The 13844-nt window shown below is 39.9% G+C and overlaps 1 protein-coding gene across 10 annotated transcripts in view; it reads right to left on the bottom strand.

Moving 5' to 3' along the window:
• Positions 1-850: 850 nt before the first annotated feature.
• The window catches only part of myt1b (myelin transcription factor 1b), a 112465-nt gene continuing 99471 nt past the window's right edge, over positions 851-13844 (bottom strand). For 7 of the 10 annotated variants that reach the window (XM_032522004.1, XM_032522006.1, XM_032522007.1 and 4 more), the window contains 9 exons: positions 13566-13628; positions 12613-12681; positions 12037-12099; positions 11601-11681; positions 10695-10916; positions 10330-10421; positions 9120-9223; positions 7193-7336; positions 851-6315 (listed from right to left, as the gene is read on the bottom strand). In XM_032522004.1, the coding sequence (XP_032377895.1) occupies positions 6172-6315; positions 7193-7336; positions 9120-9223; positions 10330-10421; positions 10695-10916; positions 11601-11681; positions 12037-12099; positions 12613-12681; positions 13566-13628 (982 nt within the window). In that variant the 3' untranslated portion in view covers positions 851-6171. The remainder of the gene's footprint in view (positions 6316-7192; positions 7337-9119; positions 9224-10329; positions 10422-10694; positions 10917-11600; positions 11682-12036; positions 12100-12612; positions 12682-13565; positions 13629-13844) is intronic. The other 3 variants (XM_032522008.1, XM_032522009.1, XM_032522010.1) reach the window with 3 other exon arrangements.

Here is a 13844-nt window from a genome sequence, read left to right on the forward strand (position 1 = left end):
ACAACATGTTCATTTACTAATAATACCAGCAGATGTCAGCGCTGTTCAACATACAAACTACATGTAACTGCATATTAACTGCACACTAAAGGCCCCCCATTTTGTTCAGGTAAGCTGTGTGTGTGTGTGTGTGTGTGTGTGTGTGTGTGTGTGTGTGTGTGTGTGTGTGTGTGTGTGTGTGTGTGTGTGTGTGTGTGTGTGTGTGTGTGTGTGTGTGTGTGTGTGTGTGTGTGTGCGTGTGTTTATACATAATATGCAATTTACTTCAGTTTACACATGCACAAGCCCTGATGTTAATGCAATGCAAGATTGACGGTTTCTCTCTTCCACAAAAACAGATGTTTTGTTATACTTGGGAGGACCTTCATAATGACATAATGCATTTCGTACTCCCTTTACATGGGGTCCATGAGGGTGTTTCAGGGGGTCCCCAGCCAAAAGGGGAATATTTTTTTCATTAAATTGCTTATTTCTGATTCCAATTCATAAGCAACACAATGGCTATTTTGATGGTGTTTTTTATACACTTGCTGTAGTCAAACATTTAGAAGCAAAAACCCGATCAGAGGAGGGACCCTGGGACGAAATATTATCAAATGGGAGTCCGTGGTCTAATTTGTGTCAGTTTAGGAGTTATTCACATAAAAAAGGTTTGGGAACCATTGTAACCCTAACCATAACACCAAAACCAAGTTGTAATACTCAAACAGCTCTCCCAAAGTAAGCCCTGGCCAACATGTCCTCCCTTTGCAAAAATGTCCTCGCTCCCAAGACCTAAAACTCCAATAGGGCCTGACAAAGAAAGACATACAAGAGCACACAAACACAGAGAGATTGGACAGAGTCATACTTGTCTATGATTCTTTATTTGTGTATTTCATAGAGAACATTTAAAATGGTTCATACCCCAACATTAACTGACATCACTTCTCTGGTTTATAACACTGACACAGGAACAGGGGAACATGTACACAAGTACACAAACACACAGTCACAAATTCGGCCCATCTACAGTGGTTTACTTCCCAATTTAAAAAAAAACAACAACTAAAAACCCCCCAAAAACATCATGAGACCCCGAGGACACACAGCCAAGGCCTGTCCCACTTTACAAAACGGTGCAGTAGTAAAGGAACGACCACATCTACAAAAGTAACAAAAATGACCATACAATCTATCATTGTGGAAGTGCTTGTAATTTTGGAAGGTTTGTACTTTTTTTTTTTTTTTTTTAAAGGATATCAATATCAATGCCTAGAAAATCACCAGTAAAAATAGCTCATCTCTGTAAAAATGTGCTAGCGGGACAACCCTTGGCTGTGGATTTTTTTTTTTTGTCACAAACTTTTCTCTTTTTTTTGCCATTTTTCAACTTGTCTGCAATACAACAACAATAACACTGTTTATTCTTAATACAAATATGTACAGAGACTTCCATATGTTTCAAAATAACGCCCTGCACACTGATGCATTATCTAGGGATGATGGTGATGGTGATGGTGATGGTGATGGTGATGATGATGATGATAATGATGATGATGATGCTCTTCAGATTTCCTTCCCAGAAACTGGCCATGCAGTTTGGTACCTGAATCGACAGAATGAGATCACAGTTTCTTTGTTTTCCTAACAGAAGCTTGTTGTTTTCTTTATCTGTCACAAAATGGCCTCTACTTGCATGTAAAAGACACATTTATTTTATATCCCTATACACAGTAACACCCCCCCCCCCACCACCCCCCTCCCCAGGTTACCCGACAGTATTGGGTTAGAGATGCAGACCAAATGTTGTCACCACTATTTGAACCAGGTTTGCTAAGTGTAAACATACCATATCTTGAAATGGATGAAGAGAGAAAGGCACACATGATAAGACCACACGGCTTGTAACTACAGCAGGGGGGGGTGGGGGGCAGGGGGTGGGGTTGGTGGAGGTGGGCGGGGATGGGGTTTGGGGGCTTTTGGTTTTGCTCAGCTTGATGAAAAGTGCCACTCAACTAGACAGTCCTATCGTATTATGAGTCGGTTTCTACATGGTGTGTGCATCAAAGTGTGACCATTCTGCTCTTGGCAAGCATACATCTGTACCTAACATGAAACCAGGATGCCAACCTGCCCCCCCCACCCCCACCCCCATCCCCCGTAAACACACAGCTGGATTTTGGTCTGGGCTGGGTTTTTTTTTTTTCCTGAAAAGTGTCATCATGTTAAATTTGTTTTCATTCCAGGTGCTTTAGAGAAAACTGGGCCCCGACCAGGTTGTTTTCCAATGTCTTTGCTATTTAGAATAATACAACTCTTCACGCCATCACTCAGTACTTTACTGTAAAAAGGAGGAGTGTGCGTGGGCGCGGAACCAACCGTAGGCTACATTTGCTTTCTCAGCTGACATTTTTTTTTTGAAACTGCTATACTTTCATGGCCTCAGTGTTATTCATTTACATACCTCGGTAGACAATTTCATCAAGCAGTTTAAAAGGGATCATGACATAATGAATAAGTTAGGAGAATATTCACAGTCTTTACACTCTTGGGTAGTATTCTCGTGCATTTTCAAGAGAGGAAGAATATACTACTTTGTTAACCAAATGCATCAAAATGATCTTTCCTGAGGAAAGGTTACACAAGACATGAGGAAGGGGGGTGGGGGGGTTGGGGTTTAAAAGTCATAAAAAGCGTTGACATTCCTTTTGAGTGATGGACACATATTTATGCAACAAACGCCCCCTCCTAAAATAAGGGGAGATTGTGTAGCCTGGCAAATCAATTTCCCACTCCCACACACTCATCTCGTTTCGCAGGAGGCCTTGATCCAGCAGCTGCCATCGCCTCTAGCCTCAGCTGACTGGCCAACCTATGGCATTGCTCTGTTCTGCTCAAGCAGCTCTCCCCGGTCACCTGAGAACCAAACTCTGCATCCTGTCAATCTCTTTTGGTTGTTTTTTTTTTTTGTTTTTTGGAAAAGAAAGTACCGCTTCCCTTTTCTACATTTCCGAGCCGAACCCCCTGAATCACAGATATGTCTCTACGTGACATAATGTACAGGTTGTTTTCTACGGGGAACAGCAACAAACAGGTGTGGCAATGCTTTGCAATGCGCCCTCCAGTGGAGGTGAGTACTTGCTATTGCTCGTGATCTATTGGGGTTTTCTTACAAGTCGAGACTCAAATGCTGGCATTTTCAACAGTTATTCAGAAAGTGCACAAAAGGAGTTTCATTCTACATTGGCTAAGAGCACATTTACAACATGCCTTTGACATCAGAGTTACACAAGGGTTTCATACTGTACACCACAGTAGCTGCAACAAATCACTCAAAGGCAGGTCACACTAAAGTCTCCTGCTTGCTCGACTCAACATCAGAGAGAATGGGCTCAGAGCAAGCAGGCTTAACTAGTAACAATACAATAACTGCACAATGTTGCCAAACACTATGTGCAGAACATTATTCAGAGGCATCATCATTTCTTATTATCATTATTTTTTTTTACTATACATGAACTCACATGACACTTAGGAACAAAGAGCCAACCATCTAGTTTCAAATGACAGTTATTTCTCAGATTCAGAGTACAACATACAGTAGATGTTTTTTTTGACATTTCTGGATTAAGGACAGACAATACAGGAAATGGGGATTTAACAAAAAACAAAAAATATTAAAAAAAAAAAGGTAACCTACAATGAAAACACTTCCAAAGTATTATACCGTATCACCATAATGCCTACTTTGCCTTCAGTTTGAGTGAATGGTATGTTTAAAGCCACAGTTGAGCAGGTCTTTGTGATATTAAAGAAGGTGTAACTGCCTCCCATGATAACACCCCTCACATCTCTTCTAGACAGCTAGTGATCATTTGTTAAGGTAATACAAGAGAAGAAGAAGAGCAAGTCCAAGAGAAGAAGAAGAGCAAGTCCACAATTACACTGGAAAAATATATGTATGTTTATATTCATATATATAGCATCTTTAAAATCTATTTATACAGAATGTATATATAGTGTACTAATGGCCATCTTGGCAGAGAAATAAAGGCATCTGAAACAATCACCACTCTCTTGATGCCGTGGTCTTCCCAGGACCAGACATTGTTACATTGCAGTAATGCGAAGAATCAGGAAAGAAAGTGAGTTCTTTTTTTTTTCTTTTTTCTTTTTTAGTGGCACTTTGTGCATCAAAAAATTAAAATCTAGAGTAAGGCTACAAGGGTGTGTATGTTTATTTGATAGACGTTTGTCAAAGGAGGCCATCCTATATTGTGTTGTGTTGTGTGTGTGTGTGTGTGTGTGTGTGTGTGTTTTAGACCCATACATCCAGCCTGAACCACTGCTGCAGTAGAGCTCTATATATATGTACCATTGTGCTGATGAAAATAATAAATAAGACTTAAGCATCTATGGTACATTACAGCGGTTTTGGGTGAGCCAGTGCTAGCTGCTACAAAGCGCTCGGGAGAGGTAACATTTTTAATTTTTTAACTGTTCCTGGTTTTCTTTTACCTGACAAAAGCAAACGCACAGAGATCAGATAGCAACAGAACAGCGATTGCTTTTGTTGGGTTACTGTTTGTCTTTACAATCAGCTGCTGGTATGTCTAGGTAAAAGCCTAAGTAATCAAACAGTATTTGTATGGATTTTGTTTCTTTATTTAAATATTAGCAGTGGATCTTTGAGACTACTCAGACTCAACCGTCACATCACGCAAATAAATAACAAAATAAATATACAGCCATATCAGTCAATTTCTTTCATATTAAATAAATAATAAATACATACTTTCTTTTTTCCCCTCTCAGCAGTGGGTTTCTGAATGTAGCAGTTAACAGAAAGAACATAAACAAAGAAGGAGAAAAACAAGAACAACCCCAAAAGATAAGTTTTTTTTCTAAAATTATCAAAAGTTTTTTTCAGTTATAAAATCATCTGCACTTAAAAAGGTTTTTAAAAAGTACTCAAAACAAAATATGCCTCGTCAGTTATCTATATAGATTCTTAAAATATTGACATACGACATCTGCAAATCGCTTTGACCACGATAATCGATAAGGATGCTTTTTTGTGTGTGTGTGTGTCTTACAAAACAAAGTTAATAAATAGATTGCTCCAAATAAATAAACCTCAATAACATAAATGGCAATAAGTTACAATTTAAAAGTTCATAAGTTTAAATAATTCATATATAACAATCATTATTGTACCACAAAACTATTCGTTGAAATGAAGTGCAATTCCTATGTTGATAAATACTATTGATATGACAAACTGAATTTGAAATGTGTGCACACTATTACTATTATCATTTCAGTTAAAAAAAGGAATAAAAGGATGAATTTGCTTCTTTTTAAATCATGATATCAGCTGTCCCATGAAAAATAAACAACCTACACTGTCCCCCCCCCCCCCCCCCCCCCCCCCCCCCCCCAAACTGAGTCAACATTGTGCTGTTGACATCAGTCATACCACAAAACAAACACAAATTCAGTGTAGCGCTTGCGTCATAATGCCGAGGTGTGTGTGTGGCCGTAAATCAGAGAGCTTCTGGAGTCTGTGAACACACACACACGCACACACACACACACACACACACTGTCCTGTGTGGACAGCACTGAGAGTGTCCAACTCATCAGTGTCCTCCTCTTCACGTGGCCGAGCTCCTGTGAGCCGTCCTGTGTTTGCGTCCCTTCCGTGTTTCAGTTGATATGAAGCGTGAAAAACGGATTGACCGCTCAACAGTGAAACCCCCTCTCCAAAAACAGTTAAGGACACAACAGAGAGACAACACGTAAACAATACAGCATATAAAAAAAAACAAAAAACCCAGATACTGTTTCTAGTAACATTATTCTTCTTTTCCATCCATTCTGACTGAAGGATCCGTTTTCCTCCTCCTAATCCCAGCAGCAGCATGGTGTGGATTTTGGTCCGCGTCACTTTTCTTCTAACAGAGTGCTCCCTGGGTTGGTCTTCTTTTTAAAAAAAATCTTTTTTTTATAAGTTGCCGTTTATTTAAATAACCTGAATTCCCTTTTTTGTTTTTGAATCATACTTCAATATATTGTAGAGTACTTCAACATCTCTCTCCTTCATCTCCCCGTCCCTCCGCATCCACCACCGTCACGCTCCAGCACTTCAGGACAGTTTGCATTCTGTGTGTTAGTGTGTGTCGAGCCTCAGACTTTGATGCCTTTCACAGCTTTGTTGATGCTCTCCAGCAGAGCTTTGTTCTCGGGGCTCTGGAAGCAGTCCTTGTTGGTGTACATGTCGGTCAGGGTGCTCACATAGCTGTCGAAGTTCTGCTCCGTGATTGGCCCCTGCTGTGGCACAAACAACAACCAATCTCAGCTGAGAAAAAGCAGGGCAACCAACAGCCATGAGTTTATGGTCAACACACCTCCAAACAAATACATTCAAACCAAAAACCAAACCAAAAATACGGGAAACTGTGCGTGACACTCGGAGCAGATTCTTAGCAGATTTGCAGACTTTGACATTTTGAGATTTAGACACAACCGGTCAGTTTGCACCTTCAGGCCCTTGAAACAGTTTTGCTTGATTTGCTAAACTCTATGATGGCTAAGGAACTTTTTCCCAACAGTGAGTGATATGATACGAGCGATAATACACTCAAAGATATTTGACTTTTTTCGATTAAATTAAAGCACGTCAATAAACTCTACACGTCTGGCCCTTGATGTTATTCTCATTTTCCAGTGTGGCCCTTAGTGAAGTTGAGTTTGACCCCGCTGCATTAATCCTCTGAGGAAGAAAGACGCACCTGCACGTCCAAACGTGGTGGACAAAACTCCTACCCAAATAGCAATATTCCAAATTGTCATTTTAGACATTTATTCACTATTTTAATCATTTATAACCTAATACTATGGTAAACTCATTTCAAGCACCAAAACACATCATAAGTTTAAGATTTGAGGAATTTCAAAAAGCCAAACAAAGTTTTTTTTTTGCTTTAGCGCCAAATTATCTGTTTAGTCATTACTATACAGAAAGCTGAGTTTGTTGTGAACATTTTGATATTAATAACATGGGGCTCGGTTATGTGCACATATAATACATTTAAGAAGAAAACCTGTGTGTGTGTGTGTGTGTGTGTGTGTGTGTGTGTGTGTGTGTGTGTGTGTGTGTGTGTGTGTGTGTGTGTGTGTGTGTGTGTGTGTGCAGACAATAACTCACCATGTGTGGCAGGCGTACGTTAGCCAGACTGCGGATCAGAGCGCGGCTGAGACCAGACAACTCCATGAACAGAGCCTCGTTCTGTTCCTCGATCATCTTGTTCTCGTGCTCAATGCTCTTCAGGTTCATCTCCATGGACGAGATCTGCAACACACAGCAACACAATGTCTACAATGGTAGGCTCAAGGTTGTCTTTTATCTGCAACCGTACGCAGTTCTGTCAGATTCTCTTCCAGACTGTGGAACCATTGGCGAACACGTCTGTATATTAGTCACTGAACATTGTGGAAGGCTCTGTATTTTGTATTTTTGTGTTTGTGTATGTTTTAATTGTGATATGGATCCCCCTGGGTCTGAAATAAAGTTTATATATAACATTTGAAGTCACTGTATTGTCAACTACTTCTATGAAAATCCCCAAACCAACAATCAATTGATCAAACTAAGCGGGATTCTTGTCCTTATTCATGTTTAATATGTCCATTTGCGTATGTCTCAATGTTGTAACTTAAGTCATCTTTTCTCAAGTCCCAGGTAGGTCTTGAGTCATTTGGTCCAAGTCACAAGAAAAGCTTGAGTTATTTTTGGGGGGGCAGGTCAAGTCAAGGAGTTTGACTGACAGACAGTTATCCAATCATGACCTTAACATGCCAAGGAGCTTTTTGAGTCGTCCAATCACGATTGACAGTTTGCTGCCGCTGCATAGCATACTTGTTACTTAGACAACAACCTGACAACATTAAATTAAATTATTTCATATTAATTAAACAGCTAACATTAAAACTTAAGAATACATGCAAGTCATCCGAGTCGTCATGCCTCAAGTCAAGTCTTGAGTTATTAAGGTACAAGTCCAAGCCGAGTCTCAAGTCATTTGTTTATTGTCAAGCCAAGGCATCAAAATGGTGACTCGATGCTACTCGAGTCCAAGTCACCAAGTCTCGAGTCCACATCTCTGGTATGTATGCACCAATCACCAAGGCTAAGTCCACGTAGGGTAACTACTATGGCAATAAATTCCTTTCTGATTCGGATTCTAAGTGTTATGTGTGTTTTAAAGCCAGATGTGTCTTCTCCCTCTGTGTCCCAGAGCTCCATTGTTGTTAAAAACACATCAATGAGCCACACTGTTGCACTGGCTGACATGTTCCTTCATTACCATGAAAACACACACTGTAAATTATTTATATATACCATATCAAATGTTCCTCAACATGCTCAAATGACTAAATAAAGTACTTTAAGTCTGACATATGACTCAGTACTTCTGTCCTGTCACATGTTCAGTCTCACATGTTCATCTCCACAGTGCTGTGGAGGAAAATCTGGCAACAGGAGCATACACTCCTGGATAGAACAAGACACAGTCAGGGATGGTTGGCATTTCTTTAAACCAATCACAATCGTCTTGGGCGGTGCTAAGCTCTGGACAGAGCGACGGTGCCTCTGCAACATAGTCTCTGAAAGGAACTTTTGGAACATTTGTACCCCGATAAAAGAAAGCCCCACATACAACATTAAATGAAGTTAACTGTTCACACAGTAAAGCAACGTGAGCTATTTGAATTAGCTGGATACATGGGCAAACGTTATTTGCTCTAACCAGTGTATTGCTGTGTGTATTTTGTAGCAAATCCGTGCCAATCAGTCCCAAAACGTCCCAGTTAGAGAAGAAATGCCGTAAACATATTCTTTCTAAATCTTTACAATCATTACTTGAAAAATCCAAGCAGGCCTGCCTTGTTGCGCAATCCAAACGATCCTTAAAATTTGCCATTATCAGCATGTAACGTTGTTAAGTGGTTCCGGTTAATGTTGCACAACCCGACCAAAGTTTCTAGTAAAGCTGAATGTGAAGGACATCCGAAGGGAACTTCCGGCGGAAGGATTTATAGCCTAAAATAAAAACAAAAGTAGAAACACACACCTGAGTCTGCAGGTTGACCATGTCGGCCTCCATTTCATTGTTGGATTCATTGAGGTCGTTAATCTCTTTGTTGAGCTGCTTGATGTCTTCATCGTTGTCCAAAACTAAAGGAAGAGACGTAGATACATTAGAATATTAAAGTGTCTGGTCTGGTCTATGTTTCAGTTTCTCTGCTGTATGCATGTTTCATTTGATATCTTTTTCTATTTGGGGATAAAGAGTATATCAGCTTAGGCTAAATCATGTTGTATACTGCAGTGGTGGAAGTTCATTTACTCAAGTACTGTCCTTAAGTATGAATTTCATGTACTTTTACTTTACTTGAGTCTTTTCTTTTCATGCCACTTTCTACTTCTACTCCGTTACATTTCATAGAGAAATATTATACTTTTTACTCCTCTACATTAATCTGACAGTATTAGTTGCTTTACAAACTTAGATTTTTACACACAAAACACATGTAGTTTATAAAATACAATGTTTTATTATAAATTAAACTACCCAGCAATATTTACTGTAGGCCTACATGTCCGGCTGAAATGAATGGCCAATTAAACTGGAAACTTAGCACACAGTTAGCTTCCAGTTTCTAAAATGTAAGGATTTTTCTTCATTGAGTACTTGTACTTTTAATACTTAAGGTACGTTTTCCTGATGATACTTTCATACTAAAGTAACATTTTCAATGCAGTACATTCACTTGTAACAGAGTATTTTTACAATAAGGTACTAGTACTTTTGCTTAAAGATGCAGTAGGTAAGACTTATAAAACTGTCTTTCTGTCATATTTGCTGGAACTGAACCTATGTTTGAGTAGAACTACATGAAGCAGGTCATTTAAAAAAGAAATCTGGCTCCTCTGGCACCACCTATAGCTTGTATAGTTTGAATTGCAAAAATCCACAGCTCCCTGTTCAGATGCACCAAGCAGGGCCGGGGGGGTTAGTTAGTGTCAATCACTGCTGAGGGACTGAGAAGTTGTCGATCTCAAATTTTTGGGCTAAGTCCTGGATCTTCGGAATCATTTCTACAGCACCTTTAAGTAAAGGATCTGAATACTTCTCCCTCCATGTGTGCCTGGACTTGGTTCCATAACCGACTAAACATTCCCTGCTTTTTCAAAAGGATTTGTTCCTTTCTGACACACATGTATAGACACAGGCATGCACATAAAGTCATTTATATATTTTTTTCTTCACCACATCTTACCATCACTGGCCCTGAACTTGGTGTTCAGGTAGTCCTCTGAGGGGTACTTGGCCTTCTTCTTTGCAAACAAGGCTCTGGGGCATCCTGAGAGGCTGGAGACACAAAAAGAGGAGGGGGGGGGGAGTAACATTTATTTTTAACCAACATGCAAAATATACAATTGGCATGAACATATCACCCTCCTCATCATCAACTCCCACCCAAAAAACAAAAAAACAAGAAAAGATGACACAGTAACTACAATATTCAAGACCATACAGCAAATAATGTTGCAAGATGTATGTTTTGTATTTTGTTAAAAGAAACTAAATAAAAATAAAAATGTTAATCACAAAAAGAAAAGGAAAAAAACTTGAGCATCTTACCTGCGGTGTGTGAGGAAGCTTCCGTTAGCATGTCCGGAGCCGTCACAACCTGGGGTGGGACAGGTAGGCCCCTCTGTCTTGAAGGCCTTCCAGTTGAAGGGTGTGCCGTTCAGGACACCCTCCTTCTGTCTGCGCGCCGCCAGCGGACACCCGTACGCGCTACGGTGCGTGGCGTACTTCCCACTGATGTGACCCAAACTGTCGCAACCCGGCACTGGGCATCTACTGGGAGGAGAGCAAAGAAGGCAAACAAGAAGAAAAAGAAACGAGGAGAGTGGTGCAGAAGAAGAAGAAGAAGAAGAAGAAGAAGAAGAAGAAGAAGAAGAAGAAGAAGTGTTGAAGCCAGGCAGCAGGGAAAGAAATAAAGAGAGGCACAATGGTTAGACAAGGAGAATCCAAACATAAACTGTAGAGAAAGTTGAGAATATTGTAATAGATATTGTATATATATATATATATATAGATATATTATAAGTTATATACTTTGTCTACTGGGCTAAATTTAATTTCATACATCTGTGTTTTATGCAATGGATAATATTATTGATGCATGAGCTATTAATGTTCAGCACATGCTGCTATCAACATGCCGTTAAATTAACTGTTTTGTGTGCAAATGCAATATGTATTTCTTATGTATTGACAATCTATTGGCTATCTATGATACTCTACCATGAACCACATTCAGAATCAGTATCTGCAGTAAGTGTATTTTCCCATCAGTGAGGGCCTGATTGTTTGATTCAATTTTGGGGGCAGGTAACTACCTCTGCATATGATTCAAAGTGACTTTCCTCTCTCTCTCTCTCTCTCTCTTTCTCTGTCTTTGTTTTTTTTTTATTGCATTTTACTTTTACCGTCAGTCTCGCTAAAAGAAGAAATTATGGCTTTCTGAGCGGTACGAACTTTAAAAGCTCGGAGTCCTCCTGGTTGTCCTTGGTAGGAGTTTTAATTCCACTTTTCTTGGCACGCGGGCACCCAGAGAGACTGAAAACAGAAAGTATGGAGTTCATAACATAGGGTTGAAAAAAGGTCTGGTGAAGTGATTGCTTAGTAAAGGGAGAGCACATTATCAGGATGAATAATTTTACAGAGGTTGTTCAACCAAATTACAAACCAAATCAACTCAAAGCGCCTAATACGACCGAAAATAGGATCATTAAAAGGTGTGGAAATGTGTGAGTATGTGATCCCTGTCTAATTCTACCATGAACTGTCACTAGGCCTCTCTGACTGACTGTTTGTGTGTGTGGGTCTGTGTGTGTGTGTGTGTGTGTGTGTGTGTGTGTCCATGTGTGCGTATGCGTTTTTTGTGTGTGCATTTGTGTTTATTGTTTGTTACCTTCTGTGTGAGGAGTAGTTTCCCGTGATGTGACCTGAGCCGTCACATCCTGGAGTGGGGCATCTGGAAAAGGGCAGAGCCATGCTTCACATTTAATACAAGGTCAGCAGAGAAGAAGAAAAAAAAAAACAACAACAGCCTTGATGTTTCAGAGTGAAGTGTCTTCAAGATAACGGCATTATGCAGATGAGAGAAATGGTTCTCGCTTATTCATTTTTCTCGATTTCTGATTCAGTCCTGAGAGCAAAGTCTGTTTTAAAGTCAGTCTTTTGAGGCTTCATTGCCATTTAAATCCTTCTTGTATTGGGGCTGTGAAAAGCCTACTTTCTAGTACACTACAAAATGACAATTTCATTTCACATTTACATGAACTGATTGAACTGAAAGCGAGCATAGTCCAAGCCAGAAGGGGAAAAAACCCTGCCATGCCAGATGCAGCAGAGGCAGCGGAGGCAGCAGCCAGCAACAAAAGATAAGTTAACGTCAGCAGAATGAAGCATTGTGGCGTTGGACGGTGTCAGTAGCAGTGCATTGAAGTGGCAGTGAAAAGGCAGTGAAGGTGTAGAGCAGACATACTTGAGTTCAGGGGTGTGGGCCGCCATGAGGGATCGAAGGCTCTTATCAGCGAGAGGACACCCAGACAGACTGAGAGAGAAAGGAGAAAGAGCGAAGGACAGGCAGAAGAAGAGAAGGACGGAAAAAAAGGGGGAAAAGCGAGTGTGAGGGGATTGAAAAGGGAGAGAGGAGAAGGACGTGAGCGAAGGGGAAATCAAGAATGCAAGGCATACCAAGGTCATTTAGGAAGAAGAGGACAGACGGCAAGAAGTAAATTACTGATGCATATCAAAGTCAATGACCGTCTTTGCTTTCCCAGGCTCACGCTACATTATTGCCTCTGGCATGTCAGGATCAAATAAAATATTTGAATTAGTCGTGGTGCAACCCGCTTTGGACTGGGGGGGCAGAGTGGGCGGCAAATGAGTCTCAACAGATCTAACGTTTCATATAAGCAGTGGTGGAAGAAGTACTCAGATTCTTTACTTAAGCAAAAGTACTAATACCACACTGTAAGTAAAAGTCCTGCATTAAAAATCTTACTTGAGTAAAAGTATGAAAGTATCATCAGGAAAATGTACTTAAAGTATTTAAAGTAAAAGTACTCAATCCTCCCATTTTAGATCCAAACATTTCTGTGTTTAATTGTCTTATCATTTCAGCTGTACTTGTATATTGTTGGGTAGTTTAATTTATTTATAATAAAACATCATATTTATAGAAACTAAATGTGTTTTATCTTCAAAAATCTTTATTTGTAAAGTAACAAAGCTCCAAAGCTGTCAGACTAATGTTGCCGAGTAAAAGCATAAAGTAGCAAAAGAAAAGAAAAGACTCAAGTAAAGTAGAAGTACCTCAAATTCGCATTTAAGTATAGTACTTGAGTAAATGTACTTAGTTACATTCCACCACTGCATATAAGACTTTATATACTGTATATATATCACCCAAAATAAGTCTGCAATGGGGCATACCTGCGATGGGACGCATAGTTTCCGGTGATGTGACCACTGCCATCACAACCAGGTGTAGGGCAGCTGGAGAGGATGAGAACCAGAGAGGAGCAGAAATGTTAGCAACACCTGAAACTGCGTACCGGCACCTCTGATTTATGAGTACCTTAACTTCTTATTGTTATTATCAGTATTACTAATAAGTTGATATGTATGCCAAAATAGGCTATATTGCATGTTTAATTGGGAAAAACCAAGCAATTCTATGTAAAATGAGACATCCAAATAACTCGACAGCTA

The sequence above is a fragment of the Etheostoma spectabile genome, chromosome 7 (genome assembly GCF_008692095.1).
Source record: "Etheostoma spectabile isolate EspeVRDwgs_2016 chromosome 7, UIUC_Espe_1.0, whole genome shotgun sequence".
In the NCBI taxonomy this organism is placed as follows: domain Eukaryota; kingdom Metazoa; phylum Chordata; class Actinopteri; order Perciformes; family Percidae; genus Etheostoma; species Etheostoma spectabile.